Source organism: Dendrobates tinctorius, unplaced genomic scaffold, assembly GCF_039654945.1.
Source record: "Dendrobates tinctorius isolate UK_male_01 unplaced genomic scaffold, ASM3965494v1 ptg000233l, whole genome shotgun sequence".
Lineage (NCBI taxonomy): Eukaryota > Metazoa > Chordata > Amphibia > Anura > Dendrobatidae > Dendrobates > Dendrobates tinctorius.
Window position 1 is genome coordinate 2,291,837 of NW_027361900.1, and position 16,918 is coordinate 2,308,754.

The 16,918-nt window shown below is 44.3% G+C and overlaps 1 protein-coding gene across 2 annotated transcripts in view; it reads left to right on the plus strand.

Annotated features, from left to right (window-relative positions):
* Window positions 1-16,918, plus strand: part of LOC141060199 (oocyte zinc finger protein XlCOF8.4-like) — a 115,748-nt gene that overhangs the window by 77,854 nt on the left and 20,976 nt on the right. The window contains exons 1-6 of one of the 2 annotated variants that reach the window (XM_073556445.1): window positions 11,102-11,271; window positions 11,441-11,590; window positions 11,720-11,899; window positions 11,982-12,105; window positions 12,189-12,286; window positions 12,485-12,575. In XM_073556445.1, coding sequence (XP_073412546.1) covers window positions 11,218-11,271; window positions 11,441-11,590; window positions 11,720-11,899; window positions 11,982-12,105; window positions 12,189-12,286; window positions 12,485-12,575 — 697 coding nt within the window. In that variant the 5' untranslated portion in view covers window positions 11,102-11,217. Of the gene's footprint in view, window positions 1-11,101; window positions 11,272-11,440; window positions 11,591-11,719; window positions 11,900-11,981; window positions 12,106-12,188; window positions 12,287-12,484; window positions 12,576-16,918 lie in introns of those variants that run through there. The other variant, XM_073556446.1, reaches the window with a different exon arrangement.

The window sequence follows — 16,918 nt, forward strand, 5'->3', positions numbered from 1 at the left end:
ATGCGGTAAAATTGCAAAAAAAGTGCAAACCCTCACTTTTTTGTTTGGCTTTTTTGCTAAGTTCACTAAATGCTAAAACTGCCCTGCCATCATGATTCTCCAGCTCATTACGAGTTCATAGACTCCAAACATGTCTAGGTTCTCTTTTATCCAAGTGGTGGAAAAAAATTCCAAAATTTGCTAAAAAATAAGCACAATTTTTCGAGCCCCGTAGCGTCTCCATTTTTCGTGATCTTGTGCTTGGTGAGGGCTTATTTTTTGCGTGCCGAGTTGATGTTTTTAATGATACCATATTTGTGCAGATACATTCTTTTGATCACCCGTTATTGCATTTTAATGCAATGTCACGGCGACCAAAAAACCGTAATTCTGGCGTTTTGATTTTTTTTCTCGCTACGCCATTTAGCAGTCGGGTTAATCCTTTTTTTATTGATAGATCGGGCGATTCTGAATGCGGCGATACCAAATATCTGTAGGTTTGATTTTTTTTATTGTTTATTTTGATTGGGGCGAAAGGGGGGTGATTTGAATTTTTATGATTTTTATTTTCTTTAATTTTTAAACACTTTTTTTTTATTTTTGGCACGCTTCAATAGTCTCCACGGGAGAGTAGAAGCATGCCATACTTGATCGGCTCTGCTACATATGGGAGATGAGCAGATCGCTCATATGTAGCAGTAATACAGCATTGCTATGAGCGCCAACAACAGAGTGGCACTCATAGCAATCTGACGGCAACAACCATAGAGGTCTCTATGAGACCTCTGATTGTCATGGCAACGCGTCGCTGACCCCCGATCACGTGACGGGGGTTGGTGATACGCTCATTTCCGGCTGGACGCCGGAAATACTAGTTTAATGCCCGCTGTCAGTGTTTGACAGTGGGATTTAACTAGTTAATAGGCGCGGGCAGATCTTGATTCCGCCCGCGCCTATTGCCGGCACATGTCACCTGTTTATAACAGCTGACATGTCGAGGTTTTGAAGTGGGCTCACCGCCGGAGCCCACATCAAAGCAGAGGATACTGACCGCTGATGTACTATCCCGTCAGCGGTCTGTAAGGGGTTAAAATCTCGTCCAGACATTGACAAGGTTCGAAAAAAAGATTTTTATTTGAAATAATAATTTTCTCCTTCAAATTTTGCTTTTGTCAGAGAATGCTCCCTTTGCTGCAATTCCAGCATTGCAAACCTTTGGCATTCTAGCAGTTAATTTGCTGAGGTAATCTGGAGAAATTTCACCCCATGCTTCCAGAAGCCTCTCCCACAAGTTGGTTTGTCTTGATGGGCACTTTTTGCGTGCCATACGGTCAAGCTGCTCCCACAACAGCTCAATGGTGTTGAGATCTGGTGACTGCCCTGGCCATTCCATTACAGATAGAATACCAGCTGCCAGCTTCTTCCCTAAATAGTTCTTTCATAATTTGGGTCATTGTCCTGTTGTAGGATGAAATTGGCTCCATTCAAGCGCTGTCCACAGGGTATGGTGTTGTGAGTTCATTTTTCCCTTCACCAGTGATGTCTGATGAACTCCCTCTTCTGGCGAAGGAAGGTAGTGAGGCTGATTACCAAACAGCTGAGCAGGTAGATGATGACTGGGTCACAGGAACTGATGACTGGATATAAGGCAGCCGACGCCCTGCTGCCTTGCTGGTGATCTTCCTGCTGCATTCTTGGAGACCAGTCTGATTTCTGCTTCTCAAAGCTAAGTTTTGCTCTGCTTTTTGTACACTTTAGTTCTGGTTTTGTTTGCCTTGTTTTTTGGGAGTTCTGCCATCCCCGGCCAGGGGTGAGCTGAATTCCATTTTTGTCTCTGATCTGTTGATCTTTGGCTCTGTCTTAAGAATTTACCTGAGTGCTGATATAGTCTTTTTGAAGCCTAGCGACTTCAGGGCCTGTTTCTCCTATCAGTCTGTTGGTACATTTTTGGATAGGGTTTTTGCGGATTGCAGACAGCAGCTTTTCTGTCCTGTCTTATTTAGTTAGCTTGGGCCCCATCATTTGCTCAGCCTATCTTTCTATCTGTGTTAGTGTTTTTCATCTTGCTTCACAGTCATTATATGTTGGGGGCTGCCTATTGCTTTGGGGGCTGCTCTGGGGCAGTTTAGATTTCCCCTTTCTGTCTTTAGGCTAATTTAGTTCTCTGGCTGTGATCGAGGGGTCTAGGGCACCGTAGGAACCCCCCACGGCTACTGCTAGTTGTTGTGGATAGGTTCAGGGGGTCTGCAATCCGATAGCTTCCAACTTCTCTGGTTTTCTGGACTTAGCTATTATTTTTGTTTTTTCCTCCTTCGGTGACTCATCCATAACAGTATGGCATGGCGTTGCAAAATGGAGTGATAGCCTTCCTTATTCAAAATCCCTTTTACCTTGTACAAATCTCACACTTTACCATCACCAAAGCAACCCCTGACCATCACGTTACCTCCACCATGCTTGACAGATGGCGTCAGGCACTCTTTCATCATCTTTTCAGTTAATCTGCGTCTCACAAATGTTCTTCTGTGTGATCCAAACACCTCAAACTTGGATTCGTCTGTCCTTAACACTTTTTTCCAATCTTCCTCTGTCCAATGTCTATGTTCTTTTGCCCATATTAATCTTTTCCTTTTATTAGCCAGTCTCAGATATGGCTTTTTCTTTTCCACTTTGCCCTGTAGGCCAGCATCCCGGAGTCGCCTCTTCACTGTAGGTGTTGATACTGGTGTTTTGTGTGTATTTAATGAAGCTGCCAGTTGAGGACCTGTGAGGCGTCGATTTCTCAAACTACAGACTCTAATGTACTTGTTACTCAGTTGTGCAGTGGGGCCTCCTACTTCACTTTCTACTCTGGTTAGAGCCTGTTTGTCGTCTCCTCTGAAGGGAGTAGTACACACCGTGGTAGGAATTCTTCAGTTTTCTGGCAATGTCTCACAAATAATTCATTTCTAAGAACAAGAATAGACTGTCAAGTTTCACACGAAAGTCCTTTTTTCTGGCCATTTTGAGAGTTTAATGGAACCAACAAATATAATGCTCCAGATTCTCAACTAGCTCAAAGGAAGGTCAGATTTATAGCTTCTCTAATCAGCCAAACTGTTTTCAGCTGTGCTAACATACTTGCACAATGGTAATCTAACCATCCATTAGCTTCTTACACAGTTATCAAAGTACCATAAGAACACTGTAGTGATGGTTGTTGGAAATGGGCCTCCTTACACCTATGAAGATATTGCATTACAAACCAGACATTTGCAGCTAGAATAGTCACACGGTAGTGTACTTTAATATTGGCCCTATTTCCTGTTGGCAGGTATACCTTTTCTTTTAGGATTTGATAAAAACGGCCACCAGTGGAGAAGAAACCTCTTCTACTAATATTTTGCAGAACTCCCCTGGCAGCCCATCTGGTCCGGGTGCCTCGCTATTTTTCAGGGAGTTAATAGTGTCCACTATCTCTTCCTTTCTTATTGTAGAGTTGAATCTTTCTCACCTTCTGAGACTGTTGGGAGGGATAGTCTATCTAGGAATGTCTTCCCCTCTTCTCCATCTACTGGTTCTTGTTCATACAATGTGTTATAGTATTTATGCCAGATGTCATTTATGATTTTTGGGTCTGTTTGTGGTGAACCTTTGTGATCATTCAATCTACCTATAAATCTCATAGGTGTTCGGCTTTTTGCCAAGCGAGCCAATAATGAACCAGCCTTATTACCGTATCTAAAAAATTCAGATGTTTTTTGGTTCCCCCTTATTCTTTCTAGTCTGTCCAGCTAAAGGTCAAATTCTGCTTTAGCTTTAATCCATTTATGCCTATTTTCTAAATTGGGTCGGTTAAGTGCTTGGTGTATAGGCCGCTTAGCTCTTCACTTGCTGTGTTATAGGATAATGTAGTTTTAGTCCGTGTTTACCACAATGTCACACAGGTTGGGAAACACCGGCTTTTGTGCTGGGTATGTTCGGCTATATTTGGTGATTTAATCGATGATTAAATTGTTGAATATTGCAATTTCGGCGATCGTGAGCCGAACTTTAACCCCTTTCTGACATGAGACGTACTATCCCATCCATGGGACCCGGGCCCCTATGCCCATGGACGGGATAGTACGTCTACCGAGATCAGCGGCGCCCACGTGGTGAGCGGCGCTGATCGCGGCCGGGTGTCAGCTGATTATCGCAGCTGACACCCGGCACAATGTGTCAGGGGCGGTCACGGACCGCCCCCAACATGTTAACCCCTTGCACACCGCGATCAAACATGATCACGGTGTACCGGGGGTTAAAGGGAAGCATCGGCAGGGAGGGGGCTCCCTCCGTGCTTCCTTGAGCCCCCCACGGCAGCGCAATGTGCAGCGCTGCTGCGGGGGGCTCCTTTCCTGCAGGCCCCCGAATCAAAGATGGCGACGGGGGCCTTCGGGGGCCTGCAGGAAGCTGGCTTCCTCAGTGCCTGCAAAGCGCAGGCATGAGGAAGCCTTCTGCAGTGCCTGTGACAGATTGCTGATCTGTCACAGTGATCTGTGATGTGACAGATCAGCGATCTGTCACAGGACAGTGATGTCCCACCTGGGACTATTTAATAAAGTAAAAAAAAAAATAAAAAAAAATGTTAAAATAAATTAAAAAAAATCGCCAAATAAATTAGAAAAAAAAAAAATATTCCCCCAAATAAATCCATTTTTTAGAAATAAAAAAAAAACAATAAAAGTACACATATTAGGTATCGCCGCGTCCGTTACGACCCGCCCTATAAAACTATCCCATTAGTTAACCCCTTTAGCGAACCCCTTAAAAAATAAAAATAAAAAACGAAGCAAAAAATAATGATTTGTTATCATACCACCAAACAAAAAGTGTAATAACGCGCGATCAAAAAGACGCATATAAATATCCATGGTACCGCTGAAAACGACATCTTGTCCCGCAAAAAACGAGCTGCCAAACAGCATCATCAGCAAAAAAATAAAAAAGTTATAGCTCGCAGAATAAAGCGATGCAAAAATAATTATTTTTTATATAAAATAGTTTTCATTGCATAAAACCAACAAAACATAAAAAAAACGACCTAAATAAGGTATCGCTGTAACCGTACTGACACGAAGAATAAAAACGCTTTATCAATTTTATCGCACGCGGAACGGTGTAAACGCACCCCCCCAAAAGAAATTCATGAAACGCTGGTTTTTGTTCATTCTGCGTCCCAAAAATCGGAATAAAAAGTGATCAAAAAATGTCACGTGCCCGAAAATGGTACCAATAAAAACGTCAACTCGTCCCGCAAAAAATAAGACCTCACATGACTCGGTGGGTCAAAATACGGAAAAATTATAGCTCTCAATATGTGGTGATGCAAAAACTATTTTTACAATAAAAAGCGTCTTTTAGCGTGTGACAGCTGCCAAACATAAAAACCGCCATAAATAGTAAATCAAACCCCCCGTTATCACCCCCTTAGTTAGGGAAAAATAAAATTAAAAAATGTATTTATTTCCATTTTCCCGTTAGGGTTAGGGCTAGGGTTAGGGCTCAGATTAGGGTTAGGGGTGTGTTGGGGTTAGGGTTGGAGTTATAATTGGTGGTTTCCACTGTTTGGGCACATCAGGGGCTCTCCAAATGCAACATGGCGTCTGATCTCAATTCCAGCCAATTCTGAGTTAAAAAAGTCAAATGGTGCTCCTTCCCTTCCAAGCTCTGCCATGCGCCCAGTGTTTTACCCCCACATGTATCAGCCTACTCAGGTCAAATTGCAAATCAATTTTTGGGGTCCAATTTCTCCTGTTACCCTTAGGAAAATAAAAAATTGGGGGCAAAAATATCATTTTTGTGGAAAAAAATGATTTTTTTATTTTCACGTCCGAGCGTTATAAACTTCTGTGAAGCACTTGGGGGTTCAAAGTGCTCACCACACATCTAGATAAGTTCCGTGGGGGGCCTAGTGTCCAAAATGGGGTCACTTGTGGGGAGTTTCAATAGTTTAGGTACATCAGGGGCTCTCCAAACGCACATGACACCCGCAGACCATTCCATCAAAGTCTGCATTCCAAAATGTCACTGCTTCCCTTCCGAGCCCCGACGTGTGTCCATACAGTAGTTTTCTCCCACATATGGGGTGTCAGCGTACTCATGACAAATTGGACAACAACTTTTGGGGTCCAATTTCTCCTGTTACCCTTGGGAAAATAAAAAAAATTGGGGACTAATTGATCATGCTTGTGGAAAAAATACGATTTTTTTATTTTCATGCCCGGGCATTATAAACTTCTGTGAAGCCTTTGGGGGTTCAAAGTGCTCACCTCACATCTAGATAAGTTCCTTAGGGGGTCTCGTTTCCAAAATGGGGTCATTTGTGGGGGTTTCCACTGTTTAGGTACATTAGGGGCTCTCCAAAGGCAACATGACACCCGCAGACCATTCCATCAGAGTCTGCATTCCAAAACGTCACTACTTCCCTTCCGAGCCCCGACGTGTGTCCATACAGTAGTTTTCTCCCACATATGGGGTGTCAGCGTACTCAGGACAAATTGGACAACATCTTTTGGGGTTCAATTTCTCCTGTTACCCTTGGGAAAATAAAAAAATTGGGGACTAATTGATCATGTTTGTGGAAAAAATACGATTTTTTTATTTTCATGCCCTGGCATTATAAACTTCTGTGAAGCCTTTGGGGGTTCAAATTGCTCACCTCACATCTAGATAAGTTCCTTAGGGGGTCTAGTTTTCAAAATGGGGTCATTTGTGGGGGGTTTCCACTGTTTAGGTACATTAGGGGCTCTCCAAAGGCAACATGACACCCGCAGACCATTCCATCAAAGTCTGCATTCCAAAACGTCACTACTTCCCTTCCGAGCCCCGACGTGTGTCCATACAGTAGTTTTCTCCCACATATGGGGTATCAGCATACTCAGGACAAATAGGACAACAACTTTTGGGGTCCAATTTCTCCTGGTACCGTTGGGAAAATAAAAAAATGGTGACTAAAAGATCATGTTTGTGGAAAAAATACGAATTTTTTATTTTCACGCCCGGGCGTTATAAACTTCTGTGAAGCACTGGGGAGTTCAAAGTGCTCACCACACATCTAGATAAGTTCCTTGGGGGGTCTAGTTTACAAAATGGTGTCATTTGTGGGGGGTTTCCACTGTTTAGGTACATCAGGGGTTTTCCAATCGCGACATGGTGTCCGATCTCAATTCCAGCCAAAAACATCAAATGGCGCTGCTTCCCTTCCGAGCTCTGCCATGCGCCCAAATAGTGGTTTACCCCCACATGTGGGGTATCAGCGTACTCAGGACAAATTGCACAATAACTTTTAGGGTCCTGTTACCCTTGGAAAAATAAGAATTGAAGGTGAAAAGATCATTTTTGTGGAAAAAATATGATTTTTTAATTGTACGGCTTTATGTTATAAACTTCTGTGAAGCCCTTGGGGGTTCAAAGTTCTCACCACACATCTAGATAAGTTCCTTAGGGGGTCTAGTTTCCAAAATGGTGTCATTTGTGGGGGATTTCCACTGTTTAGGTACATCAGGGGTTTTCCAATCGCGACATGGTGTCCGATCTCAATTCCAGCCAAAAACGTCAAATGGCGCTGCTTCCCTTCCGAGCTCGGCCATGCGCCCAAATAGTGGTTTACCCCCACATGTGGGGTATCAGCGTACTCAGGACAAATTGCACAATAACTTTTAGGGTCCTGTTACCCTTGGAAAAATAAGAATTGAGGGTGAAAAGATCATTTTTGTGGAAAAAATATGATTTTTTAATTGTACGGCTGTATGTTATAAACTTCTGTGAAGCCCTTGGGGGTTCAAAGTTCTCACCACACATCTAGATAAGTTCCTTAGGGGGTCTAGTTTCCAAAATGGTTTCATTTGTGGGGGGTTTCCACTGTTTTGGTACATCAGGGGTTTTCCAATCGCGACATGATGTCCGATCTCAATTCCAGCCAAAAACGTCAAATGGCGCTGCTTCCCTTCCGAGCTCTGCCATGCGCCCAAATAGTGGTTTACCCCCACATGTGGGGTATCAGCGTACTCAGGACAAATTGCACAATAAATTTTAGGGTCCTGTTACCCTTGGGAAAATAAAAATTGGGGTGAAAAGATCATTTTTGTGGAAAAAATATGATTTTTTAATTGCACCGCTGTACGTTATAAACTTCTGTAAAGCCCTTGTGGGTTCAAAGTTCTCACCGCATATCAAGATAAGTTCCTTGGGGGTCTAGTTTCCAAAATGGGGTCACTTGTAGGAGGTTTCCACTGTTTAGGTACATCAGGGACTCTCCAAACGTGACATGGCGTCCGATCTGAATTCCAGCCAATTTTGCATTGAAAAAGTCAAACGGCACTCCTTCCATTCTGAGCTCTGCCATGCGCCGAAACAGTCGTTCCCCCCCACATATAAGGTTTCAGCGCACTCAGGACAAATTGCACAATAACTTTTACAGTCCAATTTCTCCTGTTACCCTTGGTAAAATAAAAAAAATTGAACCTGAAGTTTTTTTTTTGTGAAAAAAAGTTAGATGTTCATTTTTTTTTAAATATTCAAAAAAATTCCTGTGACGCACTTAAAGGGTTAATAAACTTCTTGAATGTGGTTTTGAGCACCTTAAGGGGTGCAGTTTTTAGAATGGTGTCACTTTTGGGTATTTTCTATCATATAGACCCCTCAAAGTGGCTTCAAATGTGATGTGGTCCTAAAAATAAAATGGTGTTGTAAAAATGAGAAATCACTGGTCAACTTTTAACCCTTATAACTTCCTAACAAAAAAAAAATTTTGGTTCCAAAATTGTGCTGATGTAAAGTAAACATGTGGGAAATATTAGTTATCAAGTTTTTTGTGTGCCGTATCTCTGTGATTTAAGGGCATAAAAACTCAAAGTTGGAAAATTGCGAAGTTTTCAAAATTTTCGCCAAATTTCCATTTTTCTCACAAATAAACGCAAGTTATTTGAATGAAATTTTACCACTAACATGAAGTACAATATGTCACGAGAAAACAATGTCAGAATCACCGGGATCCATGGAAGCGTTCCAGAGTTATGACCTCATAAAGGGACAGTGGTCAGAATTGTAAAAATTGGCCCAGTCATGAACGTGCAAACCACCCTTGGGGGTGAAGGGGTTAATCTGTAAGACCTGTAGCCACCATCTTTTAGCCACATTTAAAAAGCCATCCTGTAAGATTCCAGCCGCTTGCAAACTTAAGAAAATAATCATTCTCCTTCTCGTAAGCTAATCGGCAGCGTCCAGTCGGATGAGTGTCTATGGTCCCTGCTTAGCACCTCCTCTGACCCCACAATTGCCATCCTCCTGCCTTTACTGACGTGGCTGACGCCTCCTATGTCATCCAGTCTGTTGCGCTGCGCAGCTCCTGTTCCCTCCTGTGCAGGTGCGAGAGCTGGACAGACAGTGGATGACACAGGAGACGTCAGCCATGTCAATCAAGGCAGGAGAGACTGTGAATCAGGCCCATAGTGAGCAACAAAAACCGCTGTGCACATGATGCTGAAAATTCAGCGCGGAAACACAGCGGTTTATTTTCCACAGCATGTCAATTCTTTGTGCGGATTCCGCAGCGGTTTTACACCTATTCCATTATAGAGAAAACCAAAAACAAAACACAAAACAAATATCCTGGAATAAAAAAGTAAAAAAATATATTGCAAAAATTGCATGAAGGTAGTAATAATAGTAATAATAAGGGTATTTAGTTAACATAATTTTGATCAAAATAATGTAGAAGCCATCCCGCCACGTCACGGCAACCCTTGTGGGACAGTCCTAACTCTTGTATTTAAAACCTTTCCACTTGTCAAGTGACGTAAATGTGAACAAGGACAGAGGGACTGAACCACCAGTAATAGTGTAGGCCAGACAGGATGGATTTTCCAACTCAGAAGCAGGGCGGTCACACCCTTATATGCACAGAATGCGCAATGAAACAAATGAGAAACTGGGTCTGAGCAGAAAAAGTAAATTAATGTGCATGCAAATTGTAATTGCATATGAACACATGACCTTTACACAGAGAAAACCAAAAGCAAAACACAAAACAAATATCCTGGAATAAAAAAGTAAAAAAATATATTGCAAAAATTGCATGAAGGTAGTAATAATAGTAATAATAAGGGTATTTAGTTAACATAATTTTGATCAAAATAATGTAGAAGCCATCCCGCCACGTCACGGCAACCCTTGTGGGACAGTCCTAACTCTTGTATTTAAAACCTTTACCTATTCCATTATAGGAATCTGCAGGTGTAAAAACGCAGAGCAAATCCGCACTAAATCCGCAGGAACCTGCAGGTAAAACACAGGTCGTCTTACCTGCGGATTCTGCAGAATCCATGCAGAAAAATCCACAATGGAATAAGCAACGTGTGCACATACCCTTAGTCTCTGTCCAGCTTGCAGGATAAACAAGACATAAAAGTTTAAAGGGGTTGTCCACTACATTAAATTAACCCCCAAAGTATCCCCCCAGGCCCCTAATCAATTTTGTAAATACCTCATGTTGCCTATACTGCCTGTGAGTGGCGTTATCGCTGGCCGCTCACAGGCAGCACGTAACCCAGCGCTGATGTCACAAGTGAGGCGTGACTCAGCGCTGGGTCCCCGCAGTGGCTGCTGGGTTGTGGGCGGGGTTACCCCCGGGGTCACACCCAGCATCCACCCAGCATCCACTGCGCGCTTTCTCAATGAATGGGCGCTTGGTGGATGCCGGGTGTGATGCAGGGGGATAATCGCTCCCACAGTCTGGCAGCCAGCGCGGAAGGAGGAAGATGGACCCCCGGCTGCTGCCAGCACTTGTCGGGACGTCAGCGGAAGCAAGAGCCGGCTGCAGCCAGGGGTCATGTGCTGCCTGTGAGCGGCCAGCGATAGCGACGCTCACAGGCAGTATAGGCAACATGAGGTATTTACAAAATTCATTAGGGGCGCCAGGGGGATACATTGGGGCGTTAATTTAAAGTAGTGGACAACCCCTTTAAGAACCTTCATTGCTTTATGTATCTGTATGTATATATTCGACCAACAGATTAGACATATCAAATAGTAAATGACATGTGCCAAGACACTCATCAGTCCTCATGTTGTGTCCAGTGTGTCCCTGGTCCTCGGTGCTGCTCCTAGCCTCCTTGGCTGTCAGGCTCCTTCCAGACAGAAGCAGAAGAGTGCAGACAGTGAGCTCAGCTCACAGTCAGAGGCAGAGCAAGCCCCGCTGCGTCCAGGCTTTTGGGGCTGATGACTTCTCTGCAGCAGGGAGCTTTGAAGGAGAGCGCGCTCATCCTGGATTGGGTGGGTAACCTTCCTTCCCCCTCTCCTCCACAAACTGCAGAAGAGTGGTTACATGACTCACTCCCTGCACTCTGATACATGTGAAGTACAAACGCCAGCCCTGACAGTAGCTCCAGGTGGGCCCGCTCTCAAGCACAGTGTTACATCGCATCATCTTCTTCTCATTCAGGTCTCTACAATATCGGATCCTCTCAGTGAAGATCTTCTACAAAAGAAAATATTCTTGATTTACCCATCAAGGATGGGTATGGACAGAGACAAGATGGCGGAGAGAATGTTACACCTCACCCTAGAGATCCTCTTCCGTCTCACTGGAGAGGTGAGAGATTCTGATGACGTCACATTCTATCATTCTTATCTATGGGAATAACATATGGACAGAACTGGAGAGGTGAGGACTCTGGAAATGTCTGTAGTGAGATTTATTAATGTGTCTCTCCATAACCAGGATTACACAGTGGTGAAGAAGACCTCTAGTGATCGCTGTCAGGACCCTGTGTCTGAGGGATCTGGAAGACCCCTGAGCCCAATCACGGGGCCTCCACCTCACCCCCTAATCCGTGAGGATATCAATGACCAGAAGATCCTAGAACTCATCTACAAGATGTTTGAGCTGCTGACTGGAGAGGTGACACTGCTGGGAATGCCTGGACATTATACAGAAACACTATGAAGGGATCGGGGGATGACGGTATCATTGTATGTGTCAGGTTCCTATAAGGTGTCAGGAGGTCGCTGTCTATTTCTCCATGGAGGAGTGGGAGTATTTAGAAGGACACAGCGATCTGTACAAGAACGTCATAATGGAGGTTCCCCAGCGCCTCACATCTCCAGGTAATAGACAGGACTAAATACACACGGCCTATAATTATCTGTATGTAGAGAATGAATTCAGTCCCTGTATGTGTTTCCTCCAGATCTATCCAGTAAGAGGACAACACCAGAGAGATGTCCCCGTCCTCTTCTTCCACAGGACTGTAAACAAGAGGATCCCAGTGCTCCTCAGGATCATCAGGTAGATGGAGAGAAGGTGTCAGGAGATCTCCCCTATGATGTGTAGACGGCTGTGAAGGTCTTGTGCTCAGTCTTGTTTTATCCACCAGTGTTATATGTTTTATACCTGTGTAATGAGAACGGTGGAGATGGCAGGATTAGAGCTGATCATAGATGGGACTTCTCCATCTGTCGGTGACTTTTACAATATTTGTTTCAGGGTGAAGATCTGACCCATATTAATACTACAGAGACATATGTAAGAGATGATGAGCGGTGTAAAGAGGAGATTCCCACATATGACTACCCAGGTGAGTAGTAACCACTGAATGTAGAGAAGTCACAGATTCCTCTCAGTCACCGGCTGTGGTTGCTTTATCGGTGGTGTAGTCCGGCCGTATTACCATGATCACCATTTTGCCTCTAGTACCACAACATTCTCCTCCACCCAAAACTGTTCATTGATTTTGGACATTGAAATCCCTTTTCTATAGAACTTACAACCTGGTAGATCCACCTACCCCCTGGGATTAGGAGACGCTGACTGTTCCCTGCCCAGATCTGTAACTAAATCCAAATGACAGCGTACGTAGAATGTGCTGACAAGATAGAAAATCACTTGTAGAAAAATCTTATGCTGGGCCTGTAAGAGAAAGCGGAGGGTAATGATGCTGTTGGCTTCCTAGATCCCTGAGATCTTATCGGATGAATCTTCTCTCCCTTCTGTGCTGCTGAATGTCTCATGGTCCCTACAAGACCAGGTCCAGTCTTTCTGGCCAAACATCTCTTTTATGATCCACAACAGTAAATGTGCAGTGAGGCCAAGTGTGAATTTCTGTACAATAACAGCAGAGTTTCCCTTTATCCTGACTTTCCAATTTGTATTAAAACTACCGTATTTTTCGGACTATATAAGACACACTTTTATCCTTCAAAAATGTGGAGGAAAATGGGGGTTGCGTCTTATAGTCCGGATGTACCGGCTCTGGCTTTGGTGTGGAGGTGAGGGAACTGCATCAGCGGAGCAGCGGGTCACAGGAGGCTGGAGCCGGTGACTGCGGCTAAATCTTGTTCCCGCTGCTAAAGAGAAATGAATATTCACTGCATTACACGCCCATGGGCTTGGAGGGCAATGAATATTCATTTCTCTTTAATAATAGTATCTTGAGATGATTAGCCCCTAACCCCGGTCCTGGTATGCATGGCCCCATCCTTATAATTGGCCCCCACCCCCGTCCCCATCCTGGTATGCATGGTCCCATCAGAAAACATTAAAAAACAAATCATTACACTTACTTACCCCGCGCTCCCTCGCAGCGTCCTGCTCCGGTGCCAGCAACTGCTATATGCTTGTAAGCAGCGCATGGCAGGGACGTGCACGCAAAGGGCAGTAAGTATTCATTGCTCTTCAGTAGCGCGCAGTGTCAGCCACCGGCTTCCTGCTGCTACCGGCGGTCACGTGTGCCGCTACTTAAGAGAAATGAATATTCATGAATGCTCACTGTTCTCAGCGCTGCTTACAAGCAAATAGCAGATGCTGGCACCAGAGGTAAGCGTAATGGTTTGGTTTTTTTTTAATGTTTTGTGATGGGCCATGCACACCAGGATAGGAATGGGGGTGGGGGCTTATAAGGATGGGGCCCTACATACCAGGACGAAATAAGTCACTGAATACCAGGACGAGATGGGGTCCATGCATACCAGGATAAGGTTGGGGCCATGCTTTCCAGGATAGGGATGATGGGGCCATGCATACCAGGATAGCGATGAGGTGCCATGCATACTAGGATGAGATGGGGCCCTGCATACCAGGATGAGATGGGGCCATACCTACTAGGACAAGATGGGGACCCTGCATACCAGGATTGGGATGGGACCATGCATACTAGAACGAGATGGGGACCCTGCATACAAGGATAGGGATGGGACCATGCATACTAGAACGAGATGGGGACCCTGCATACAAGGATAGGGATGGGACCATGCATACCAGGACAAGATTGGAGCTCTGCATACCATGATAGGGATGGGATCATGCATACCAGGACAAGATGGGGACCCTGCATACCAGGATTGGGATGAGGCCATGCATACCAGGATAGAGATGAGTGGGCCATGTGTATCAGAATGGGTATGAGGGGACCATATATACCAGGATAGGGGATATTAAGTACAGAATTGACCACATTTTTTGCTTCAATTTTTTTTCCTAATTTCATTCTCTAAAACCTAGGTGCGTCTTATGGTCCAAAAAATACAGTAATTTCAAGGAGGATTGTGATAATCTCCAGGACAAACATTCCACCTGTGCCATGATAGATCTCTAAGCTGTGTGTGGCTGATGGCTGTAATATACATTTATTCCCGCCTGCAGGAGATGTGTTGGCTCCAGCCCTGGTGTCATAGATTTACTAAACGTCATGAATTCCAATATGTTTTCCATCCTAAGGAATTCAGATAACTGCACAATCTCTCCTGAAATGGGGGCGCTAATACTTTCTCTACTCCTCCGGTCAGGACTCATAGTGGCTGCAATGGTCCACCATAAATGAGTGCAACTCGTTTAGTGTTCTCCCCTTGTACATACGTTGTTGGGGATGTAACATATTTTTTTATTCTGTGTCTTTTTTTTATAACCTGTTCATTCTGTATGATAGTTTGATTGTGGTGGGATCGGCCTTCCTGCCTAATGTGAGTCTGTAACTCCCTGATAGTCTTGAAAAAAATCTCTCCATTGCCTCTTCCAAATGCCTAAGATCTAAATTTAAAGGGATCCTGTCAGCCGGATTGTGCACAGTAACCTACAGACACTGTCAGGTCAGCGTCGTTATACTGATTACAGTGATACCTGGTGATGAAATCCGTCTTGTGGTTTATGTTTAATCTGTATTTGTAGTCTTCAGTTAATGAGATTCTCGTGCTCTGGGGCGGGGCTGTGGGCGGAGCTTTATATGATGGTCTGTTTACATATGCATCTGTATTGGCTTATGACAGGTCGCTGACCCCTCACTGACCTGCCCACATTATTACATAATGCATATAATAGTGTTGATATTATTGGTGATTATGCCTATAATATTGTGGCTATTGTGAGGCTTAGAAAAAAGAAATTACAAATGACACTGGCGGCGCCTGGCCAGTAGCATCTATCTCTTACTTATAGATGGTACTGCGCAGGCGCCACCATCGCCGGTGACATTTTTCTGGATGTAATTTTTTATGTAAAATAGGGGGCAGGTCACTGAAGGGTCAGTGTCATAAGCCAATACAGATGAATATATACGCAGAGCACCACATAAGGCCCCTCCCACAGCCCAACCCACAGCCACTCCCACAATTCCACCCCGAAGCACAAGAATCTCATTAACTGAAAACTACAAATACAGATTAAACAATAACCAGCCCGCAGCTGCCCAGAAAACCCAGAAATTCCGACACTTTGCCCGGCTCTTCCTACTTACCATGTGTGTTGTTTTATCTCTAATAAAAGACTTTATTCTGGCTGTGATTTATTTACCATATATCTATAGGATTAGTAATGGATAGGTGTCTTACTCTCCATTACTAAGCCGTGGGCTTGATGTCACCTGACAATACAACCCCACAAATATGAAGCCCACTTGCCATCACTACAGGGCAAGTGGGAAGAGCCGGGCAAAGCACCAGAATAGGCGCATTTAATAGATTTTCCTTTTCTGGGCAGCTGCAGGCTGCTATTTTTAGGCTGGGGGGTCAATATCTATGGCCCCTTACAAGCCTGAGAATACTAGCCCCCAGTTGTCAGCTTTAGCAAGGCTGGTTGTCAAAAATGGAGGGGAACTCACGCCGTTTTTTTAAATTATTTAATTAATTAAAAAAACTGTTTGGACCCCTCTATTCTTGAAAACCAGCCTTGCCAAAGCTGACAGATGAGGGTTGCAGCCCCCAGTTGTGAGTTTTTCCGGACTGGTTATAGAAAATAAAAGGGAACGCACGCCGTTTTTTCATTCCTTTATTTAGTTATAGCGCAGGCGGCGGGTGAGGAATACTCCCATCATCTGCTCCTGCTGTCATTGTACTTAGCATCAGGTGTAGGTTGATGGGAGTAATAGTCATCATTCTTACTTTAATATAACTATCATTATTCTCCCCGCCGGCAGAGCAGGGGAGAATGATGTGAGCGTCTTCAGCACCCGCTGCCGGGGAACAGCGCTTACTGTAGCGCTTCTTCCCTGTCGGCCGTCCTTGTGGTACTGATGCTGCACTAGGGCGGCACACGGTTGTCACACATGTGCCACAAGTATTACACACATGGACATCTCCGGTACCGGAAATATCAGGACGTGTGAAACCGGCCTTATACACAGTTCTCTTTAAATGCCTAATATTTCTTCTTGAAACTCATCTGACAGAAAATATTGGAGCTTAGGATAGTATAGATTGTGAAGTCTCCGAGACCCATACTCTAGTTACACCAGAGAGGTTTCACCACTAGTTACTCATTTAGTACTGATGGAGACTGTGGAGTTTGATCATTTCAGTAGTTCCTAATCAGGCCCCATTATTAACCCCTTCCTGCCATCCGACGTACTATCCCGTCCACGGTACCCGGGCCCGTATGACCGGGGACGGGATAGTACGTCGGGCCCTTTAATGCGATACCGCGACTAAAGTC